Source organism: Nanorana parkeri, unplaced genomic scaffold (assembly GCF_000935625.1).
Source record: "Nanorana parkeri isolate BGI_ZX_2015 unplaced genomic scaffold, ASM93562v1 scaffold12, whole genome shotgun sequence".
In the NCBI taxonomy this organism is placed as follows: domain Eukaryota; kingdom Metazoa; phylum Chordata; class Amphibia; order Anura; family Dicroglossidae; genus Nanorana; species Nanorana parkeri.
In genome coordinates this window covers 2,391,838-2,402,124 of record NW_017306280.1, presented here as the reverse complement: position 1 = coordinate 2,402,124, position 10,287 = coordinate 2,391,838, and the positions used below count along the sequence as shown (strand labels likewise).

Genomic DNA, 10,287 nt, shown 5'->3' with positions numbered 1-10,287 from the left:
CGCCGCCACACTGCTCAGCCATTCTCCCCCCACCCCACCCCGCCGCCATTTTGTTCAGCCGTTCTAGCCCCCCCGCACCGCAGCCACCGCCACCACTGACTCTGTGGTTCTCGCCCGCCTGTATCGGCAGCAGGCATCAGAGAAGACACAGACCGGGTGTCAAGTGCCCGGGCTGAGAGAGAGAGGGAGGGGAAGGTCAGGTGCTGCGCTGCTGGATGGGTCGGAAAGGCTCAGAGGCAGTGGGTGTGTGCAATAGCCAGTTTGCTATTGGCTATTGCAATTTGAAATAGCCAATAGCAGGTTGGCTTTTGCACCCACTCACTGCCTGCTGTCAATCAGCTGAGGAGAACCTGAAGGAGAACTTTCTCCTCTCACCCGCAGTGCGTTTGCCTGCATTGGAAGGGGCGGTACCACAATGCCATGCGTTCCAGTGCAATTGCAAAACATTCTGCATGCAGTTTTATTCTGAAGTAAAATTCCTTTTTGTGACACTCCATTTGTGTATTTTATTTTTAATTAAAGATTGTATTCAATTTTTTTATTATTTGATTAATCAAAAAAAATAATTGGCCAACTAATCGATCATGAAAATAATCGTTAGTTGCAGCCCTACTATATTCGGTAAATGACATTTACCTAATTTGGCTATGTGGCCATATAAGATAAATGAGGTCAGCACAAGCGTCCCATACCTTTGTTTATATACAGCTGCGGTGTGGGGAATGCCTTGCCCGCAGCTGATTGGGTGGAAATGCCCATGGGATTTCCTTGTTCAGAGGAGCTCAGGTTCAGTTTGGGTAGGGTGCCAACCTGAGCTCATTCCTAACAGTTATGTATTCATCAAAAGCAATTCAGATGAAATCCAGGTAAACAGCTCCTCACACAGATGAAATACGTATAGGGAAGCTGTCTTACCTGCCAAATAATTTGTATTTCTCTCCATCCAGTCCAGAGATTTACCACAGCTCTGCCACACAGCACAGCTACGTCTGGCAGGAGACCTGATTTTTCTTTCCAGCACTTATCATGGGTTTCAGCCGAACTGTATCTTTGAAAGAACAGCACAGAGGCATACACGCAGGTCTTGTCTCTACCCCCTTCCTGTTATCCGACAATGAAGAAGAGTTAGACTTATGAGCTCTTCTCTCTGTCCTCTGCTCTCTCCTCCTATCACCATGCTCCTTTTTAGCACATGAGCGCTGCAGTTCAACAGATTGGCTCCTTGTGCTTCCCTCTCACTAACACTCTGAGCTCTGCTATACAGGGGATTACAAGAGTCTAATGCCAGGTCACATTCAGGTACTTACACTTCTTCCATTTCACAAGGCGTCATTTAATGATGTGTTTATGAATACAGAGCTGCATTCATTTGTGTCTTTTAGAGCAGTGTTCCCCAACCCCCAGTCCGCGGATCAAATGGCACCGGGCCGCACAGTCTCAGTGCGGTCCGGTCATGCAATATATGGCAGTGCACGGTCCCGGTGTTCGAACACCGGGGCCCCGCACTGCCGACGGGCTTCACAGTGAGGGGGCGGGTCCTGTGACTCACCTCCCCTCCCGGCCGCGTCTATAGTAACAGGAGGCGGGAGGGGAGGTGAGTCACAGGAGACGTGTGTGTGTCACACGTCCCGCCCCGCCCCCTTCAGTGCATGCACACATCAACACATGGCTGCTGCTCCTGGAAGGGTGAGTCTGAGCGGGGGAAGGGGGGGGGTGTCTTACATCATGTCATTAGACGTGGATTATAATGGGGAATATTACACTGTAATGTTCCCTATTATAATCTATTTCTCTGTTATGTACTGCTATTTTATGTAATTAGAAAAGTGGATTATAATGGGGAATATTACACTGTAATGTTCCCTATTATAATCTATTTCTCTGATTAAATGATTACAGGTAGGCATGTGATCTATCAAAGTTTGAGACTACGTTAGAATGTGTGACCAGTGACGTGGTCACACATTTTAACGTAATCTCGCCCAGTTTTTCGGTGGTGGAATAGGTGAAGAATTCCAACGCTTTCATTTTTTGGTGTAACTGTATTTTATTTTGAAGGCATTTTTAAATACAATTAAATTAAAATGATTAAATCAAAACAATCTAAAATATAAACAATCAACGTCCCCCCCTCAGCGGGCCACGGTAAAATTATCAAACGTTGACCGGTCCGCGGCGATAAAAAGGTTGGGGAGCACTGTTTTAGAGCAAAGCTCCGGTGGAATGTTTCTGTTTGTTTTTGTGGAGGTGCAAAAAGTTATACTCACCGGAAACCTCGGAGCCGGCTTTGCTTTTATACCAGTCCCTGGAGCCTGTCTCTTCCTCCGCTGCAGAGGTCTCAGGTCCCTGAGTCATCACATCCTAAACACAGTGTATAGGACATGAGGACAGCGAGGGACATTCCAATGGAGGAAGAGAGATGCTGAGGGAAGTGCTGTAACGGCCAGCCCCTTAACCTCTGAAGTGCCAGGGTAGGTGCACTTAACCTTTGCAGTGCCGGGGTAGGTGCACTTAACCTCTGCAGTGCCGGCGTAGGAGCACTTAACCTCTGCAGTGCCAGGGTAGGTGCACTTAACCTCTGCAGTGCCTGGGTAGGTGCACTTAACCTCTGCAGTGTGGGGTAGGTGCACTTAACCTTTGTAGTGCCAGGGTAGGAGCACTTAACCTCTGCAGTGGCGGGGTAGGAGGATATAACCTTTGCAGTGCGGGGTAGAAGCACTTAACCTTTGCAGTGCTGGGTTAGGAGCACTTAACCTTTGCAGTTCCGGGGTAGGAGGATATAACCTTTGCAGTGCGGGGTAGAAGCACTTAACCTTTGCAGTGCCGGGGTCGGAGCACTTAACCTTGCAGTGCCCGGGTAGGAGCACTTAACCTTTGCAGTGCCAGGGTAGGTGCACTCAACCTTTGGAGTGCCGGGGTAGGTGCACTTGACCTTTCGAGTGCCGGGTAGGTGCACTTAACCTTTGGAGTGCCGGGGTAGGTGCACTTAACCTTTGCAGTGCCGGGGTAGGTGCACTTAACCTTTGCAGTGCCGGGGTAGGAGCACTTAACCTTTGCAGTGCCGGGGTGGAAGCACTTAACCTTTGCAGTGCCGGGGTAGGAGCACTTAACCTTTGCAGTTCCGGGGTAGGAGGATATAACCTTTGCAGTGCGGGGTAGAAGCACTTAACCTTTGCAGTTCCGGGGTAGGAGGATATAACCTTTGCAGTGCCGGGGTGGAAGCACTTATCCTTTGCAGTGCCGGGGTAGAAACACTTAACCTTTGCAGTGCCGTGGTAGAAGCACTTAACCTTTGCAGTGCCGGGGTCGGAGCACTTAACCTTGCAGTGCCCGGGTAGGAGCACTTAACCTTTGCAGTGCCAGGGTAGGTGCACTTAACCTTTGGAGTGCCGGGGTAGGTGCACTTGACCTTTCGAGTGCCGGGTAGGTGCACTTAACCTTTGGAGTGCCGGGGTAGGTGCACTTGACCTTTCGAGTGCCGGGTAGGTGCACTTAACCTTTGGAGTGCCGGGGTAGGTGCACTTGACCTTTCGAGTGCCGGGTAGGTGCACTTAACCTTTGGAGTGCCGGGGTAGGTGCACTTGACCTTTCGAGTGCCGGGTAGGTGCACTTAACCTTTGGAGTGCCGGGGTAGGTGCACTTGACCTTTCGAGTGCCGGGTAGGTGCACTTAACCTTTGGAGTGCCGGGGTAGGTGCACTTAACCTTTGCAGTGCCGGGGTAGGAGCACTTAACCTTGCAGTGCCCGGGTAGGAGCACTTAACCTTTGCAGTGCCAGGGTAGGTGCACTCAACCTTTGGAGTGCCGGGGTAGGTGCACTTGACCTTTCGAGTGCCGGGTAGGTGCACTTAACCTTTGGAGTGCCGGGGTAGGTGCACTTAACCTTTGGAGTGCCGGGGTAGGTGCACTTAACCTTTGCAGTGCCGGGGTAGGAGCACTTAACCTTTGCAGTTCCGGGGTAGGAGGATATAACCTTTGCAGTGCGGGGTAGAAGCACTTAACCTTTGCAGTGCCGGGGTAGGAGCACTTAACCTTGCAGTGCCCGGGTAGGAGCACTTAACCTTTGCAGTGCCAGGGTAGGTGCACTCAACCTTTGGAGTGCCGGGGTAGGTGCACTTGACCTTTCGAGTGCCGGGTAGGTGCACTTAACCTTTGGAGTGCCGGGGTAGGTGCACTTAACCTTTGGAGTGCCGGGGTAGGTGCACTTAACCTTTGCAGTGCCGGGGTAGGTGCACTTAACCTTTGGAGTGCCGGGGTAGGTGCACTTAACCTTTGGAGTGCAGGTATTTCCCCAGAGTTCTGCTGTAAATCTGCCGGGAGTTCAGCTTTAAAAAGGAACTTTCAGAATTATCACTGAAAATGACAGCAGGGTGCAAGTGCATTGTGGTAATTACACTTATCTCTGTGTTATCCTTTTATCTGCAAAAGGCCAGCACAGAGGTGTTTGCATGCCAAGTATTGTAGACCTGTTATTGCTTCTTCTTGTAGTGACACTAAACTCAGGAGATAAACCTTATTTGTGTATCACTCGGCTGTAGATCCTCAAATCATCTCTGAATTGGTGCCGACACTGTCCTTCCTTCTGGAGGGGGGCTACTTTTGTTCCCATGGTCCCTGTGTGTGTTGTAAAGTAGTCACCGCTCCAAGCTCGCTCTCGTGATGGACTACATGTTTAGATTAATAATGATTGTAGTCCATCACAGGAGCGAGCTTGGAGCGGTGACTACTTTACAACACACACAGGGACAATGGGGAACAAAAGCAGCCACCCTCCAGAAGGAAGGACAGTGTCAGCACCCATTCAGAGATGATTGGAGGATCTACAGCTGAGTGATACACAAATAAGATACATTGTTGATAATAGTTAAGGTACTTGAATGTGTTTTATGAGAGTTAACTCCTGAGTTTAACATTTGTAAATGGAAGTAACTTTATCACATAAAGTAACTTTATGACTTTTTAAAACATAATTTTTGTGTAAATTCCCTTTTTGCATTTTAACTGTGCTGGCATGGACTCCATGTTCATTTTCTTTGATCTGTTGCTCTTTTGTTTAGTACAATAACATCAAAGTGTGGGATGTGTACATTGCTGTAGGTTGAACTTGGCAGCACATCTGTGCTCAGTTACCAGTGATGGCCACTAGATGGCACACAGTGATTAGACCAGCAGACTGGAACCAACAGTTCCCAAAAGTTCCCAAAAGTTGGCGGGGTTGAATTGCTAAAGGCAATTTGGCTGCAAGGAGATTTTCCCATAGCTTAGTGAAAGAGGTGAAGCTCTGCTGACTTCCATTATCCATTCCCATGCAAGCAAAAATTCTGTTTGTTTTATTTTTCTTACATAAGATTGGGTATTCTTTACAAATTGAATATCCACCACATTTACTAAGCTAAGGGAAAATTCCCTTGCAAAGTGAGTTGTCCACCCTGCCCAGAGTGTTAAATGCCCGTGTCCCCTGCCATGCATTGCTGTTCCATCCTCCGACCATTATGCCACTGGGGAGTCCTGTAGTAAAGCAAGGGTCAGAGGAAGGAACCGTGGCATGCAAAAGGGAACACAGGCATCCTACACACCTGGAAGTGTCCAATACAAAGTGTCTGGCAGAGGCTGCAGCATTGGAAAGAAGGGATTATAGAAGACAGGGGCTGACAGAAAGGAGTAGTATATTACATCTTCCACTGCAGAAACCTGCTTTTTGTATTTTTTTAGGTAACAAAATGGGTCTCTTTTATGTGTGACGCTGGCCATACCATGCTCGAATTTCAAATTCGACTGGAACTGTGCTAACAGGGCCACAAACAAATCAGCCAGACTTGGATGAGGTGCGTGTGGCCCTGTTGGCACCACTCCGTTCCACAAAAGTTGATTTTTGAATTGACTTTTGTAGATGGAGTCGGGCCAAAATGTATTGGCTGAACATTGAGTGTAGCCAATCAGCTGTGAGAGCCTGTTGTCCCAGCAGGGGAGATGCATCCATCCACAAGTGGGCTGAATGTGTATGGCCAGCTTAACTCTCAGAAAGCATACCTACCATTACAAATGGCACAAGAATAAGTAGCTAATATACTGAAATGTGGTTCAAAGTTGTGGCTTAGATCAGGCAGAGTTAAGGGGTCATCCACGTCATAAAACGCATTATAGAATGAATTAGCCCAATGCACAGTAACTCAATATAGATGTGTGTTGCCATTCATGGTTAATTGCACATCAGCAGTGCCCTGCAATGCACTTGCATTATAGCATGTCACAACGCACAGATGCATTGCACTCCAAAAAACTGTGCAAGATCTATTTTTTGTGCATTGAGGTACATTAAAAAGCTCATTCAAAATGAATGTGCGCACTGCAGCACACTGTGTTATAGCGTGAATGATCCCTAAGAAACTCTCACCTTGCCCATGCAGGGCAAAGTGACAGTGTCTCTATAAAGCCCTCCCACCTGAACCCCTTATACTCATGCCTGCACTCCCTCTCTGCTGCTTCCTTCAACTCAGCCGCCACTGAAATCAGCAGTGTCACTGACCAGGGGGAACAGTGACGTCACTCACTCAGTTACAGTGCTCAGGTCTAGTGATGGCTGCTAGGCCCTTACACTGTCACAGGAGTTCACAGACATCCCAACTCTCCCGGACGCTCCGGGAGTCTCCCACTATTATATAGCGGCTCCTGGCCGCCCGGGAAAAAAACATTTTCCACCCGGAAAGGTTGCTATATGTAGCAAAGTAATCCTTTCCCTGCAATCTGTTTTTTGTTGTTTTTTTTCTGACATCGGGGCCACCGTCAGAGAAAAAAAACAAACAAAACAGCATAGGAATGCATAGCTAGATTGCTATTGGCTATTTCACTTTGCAATAGCCAATAGCAGACCAGCTGTTGCACTCGCCCACTGCTGCTGTCACTCAGCACAGGGGGGCCTGAAGTTCTCCATCAGGTCCTCTTCTAGTGATTGACAGCAGCAGAGGGCGTGTGCAATAGCCAGCTTGCTATTGGATATTGCAAATTGAAATAGCCATGCATTCCTATGCTGTTTTCTTTTTATGCTGACGCCAGCAGCTGTCAGAATATAAAAAAAAAAACACAGCGTAAGGGCACCTCCCTGAAATTGCTTTTTTCAGGTTGGGATCCCTGAGTTCACATGTTGTCCCATACCTGGAAACGCCAGGCAGTGTCACTGGCTGTGATAGAGAAAGGAGTGGTGGGGGAACGGTGGTAAGCGAGGGAAAATCAGCAGTGGCTAATAAAAACTTAACACAAGTCTTAATCGTTCCCCTCTTTATCCAAAACTGAAACAAGGTTTTGCCCAGAGTTGTGCTTCAGTAGCACAGGTATTAATCTGACATTGAAACTCCACTGATTAATTTTTGATGACCACTGCAGTAGCCAATGGAATACGAACTATATACGAAAATGTAGTATAACCGAAACCCTGTAGCAGATTTATTAAGAAGAAGAAAAACAATTCCAAAAACCTGCATAAAAGAAGAAAATAAATAAAGTATAAATATACATTAAATATTGGGCATCGCCCAGCTTGTTTTCTGATTCAATACCAGCACAACTCCCAGTCAATGGGAATAAGATCTGTCCTGCAGTGTGTCTATTATATGGAGCCCACTGTGTGTCGAGCAGTCCTTATCCAAAGGCAGGTCCCGGGAATTGTGGTTTTGTGGGTAAGTACTGTTGTCACTTTTGGTGTTGAAGGATAATTGTCTTCTCCAAACACTCATTGCCTTACAGATGTCCTTCCTGACATTTTCACTGACCAGGACGTAGATGAAAGGATCAGCCACGCTGTTTACCGTGACCAGACAAAGAAATATAGAATAGACTGTGTAAATCTTTTCTTCAAAATCACAGAAGTCGTCCTTTAAGAAATAAGCAATTCCTCGCGTGAGCAGCACCAGGTGGTACGGAGCAAAGCAGATCATGAAGATGATGATGATAGCAACAGCCAAATACTTGACTTTGGTTTTTTGAAAGCTGGTGAAGCTGCCGCTGGTCTTGATCCTTCTTTGGATGATATAGTTGGTGTACATCAGGGTCAACAAGGGGACCAGGAAGCCAATGATAAACCTGGCAACATAAAAGTGAGCAATGTGTGACGGTACTGGTAAAGTTTCAAAACAGGTGGTCTGGTTTCCTGTTTGATCACCATCACTGAGCATGAATACCGGAGCATGCACCAGTGCCACCATGCTGCAAATAGTGATGGTAACGCCGATGGCAATTTTCTGGCGTCGAACTCCTCTGGACTCCAAGGCGTATTCCACAGCCAAGTAACGATCCACAGAGATACAGCACAAGAGGAGAATGCTTATGTATATGTTGTTGAAGAATATAAAGCCTGTGATCTTGCATGCTAAAGGGCCCCACTGCCACACGTGGCCATTTTGTACATAGAGGATCCAAAGAGGAAGAGTTCCAAGATACATGATTTCGCTTAGGGACAAGCTGAATAGGTACACTGCTAGAACGTTCTTCCTATAGATTTGAAGAAATGTCAACCAAAAGGTCAAAATATTCGCTGGGAGACCGATAACCAGGACAATGCTGTACATGACAATGACAAAGAACTTGCTGTCGTTATACGGAGGCAGGCACTGTGACTCAGGGATGGAGTTGTTGGATGAGTTCACCATTGTGAGGTTTAGATTTCCAGAGACATTCATTTTCAGCTACTGGAAAAGAGAACATGACAGAAAATAAAATATGGTAAAATCTCTGGCAAGTCTCCAGGAACCCACTGGAAGGAAAGCCATGAGCAAATCCTTTTAGAAGGCCCCAAAAACCATTAAATACTAAACTGTGGGTAGCACAACAATCAAGCACTTTCAATACAAGTAACACATTTATATCGTAATTTCCCAATATCCATTAAACCAGACCACCAGATATTGAGGCAACCCTGTTAATCTCTTAAATAATTCCAAATACCACAGTTTCATCCTCTGACCTGTACATCAAACAAGACACAGCAGTGACGTAGGAATGAAAGGATGGAACCACAGCTCCCCATGTGTGGTGCACAGGCATCTTACATTCCAGGAAGTGTCTAATGCTGAGGAATCTAAAGGAGGCTACAGAGTCTGAACAAAGAGAAGGTAGGAGACACTGGCTGCTGGGCAGGTGACTGTAATAATAGTAACTCTTCTATTGAAGGGGATCTCTATCTGAAATTGTTTAAGTAACTACCAGGTCCTCCTTAAATCATAGAGGTATACCAATAATTATATATATATAAAAAAATATATAAAACTCCAATAGCCATGGATGCCTGCCATGTATGTACATTTTTACCTTGTTTCAGCGAGCATTCAGACGAACAGTACCCAGCCCAGTTTGTTAATCATTACCTGCAACAGGCCAAGCTGTCCAGCAAAAGAGATTGTTACATTGGCTGGGACAAACTGTATAATACTGCTTACAGCTTTTATGTATATGGTTTAAAAAAGAACTATGGGGTAACCTTTTTTCCCCATAGTTCTCTTCAGGGTCACAGGAGGATATATACTAACCTCCTCCCGTGACCCAATGCTCAGTATATAGCGAGCTATTGACGCTATATACTGAGATCGCCACAGCCGGGACGGATCCCAACAATACTGTTGAGATCCACCACGTTGGCTGATTGACAGCTGGCTCTGCCTATCTAGAGGCAGAGCCAGCTGTGCCTGCCCCCTCCCCGTTTGTTCCCCCAGTCAGCGCTGGAAGATTGGAGAGGGGGGATATCCCTTCGGGGAGCGGTGACTGAGAGTTAACGCTCTCTGCAGGGAGACGATCGGGAAGTCAGCGCTCCGCGTATGTGTTCGCTGACTTCCCGATCTATAGAGCCAACCTGTGACAGCTTCATTGTCACAGGTCGGCTTGAATTATGGGGATGAGTGTTTTTCACTCGCCCCATAATTCTCCTGTCATTAAACCTTTTTTTTTAAAAACCTGTTGCTGCACCTTCCTAAAAAAATGTTACAGGGGCACTCAGAAAAACATGATAGACTGTGATATACTGTATATGTATTTTTTTACTCTGCCCACGGTTCCACTTTCATTGTATTAGTAAAGCTTCGGCAGTCATGGCTATTTTAGTACATTGGTTAGGCATATAAAAGAACAACAACACATCTGTCAGACATTTGTGTGTAGAATTCATAGAAATACAAAGGTAAGAAATAAACTGAAACCGCAGCTGTTATTTTCTCATACTGTGGGCTTGGAAGGTATTTTGTTCGAATTACGTTACATCAGTACTACAGCAACCACAGCTATGGGGGTGACATGAAGGCCTAAC

The 10,287-nt window shown here is 46.6% G+C and overlaps 1 protein-coding gene across 1 annotated transcript; it reads right to left on the bottom strand.

Moving 5' to 3' along the window:
- Positions 1-7,560: 7,560 nt before the first annotated feature.
- On the bottom strand, positions 7,561-8,654 carry GPR132 (G protein-coupled receptor 132). Its single transcript, XM_018556425.1, has one exon. The coding sequence runs from the start codon at positions 8,639-8,641 to the stop codon at positions 7,568-7,570; it is 1,074 nt and encodes a 357-aa protein (XP_018411927.1). The 5' UTR covers positions 8,642-8,654; the 3' UTR covers positions 7,561-7,567.
- Positions 8,655-10,287: the final 1,633 nt, after the last annotated feature.

What these genes read in the sequence shown, in the direction of transcription:
- GPR132 (XM_018556425.1), bottom strand. Translation starts at nt 8,641, where the DNA reads ATGGTGAACTCATCCAACAACTCCATCCCTGAGTCACAGTGCCTGCCT.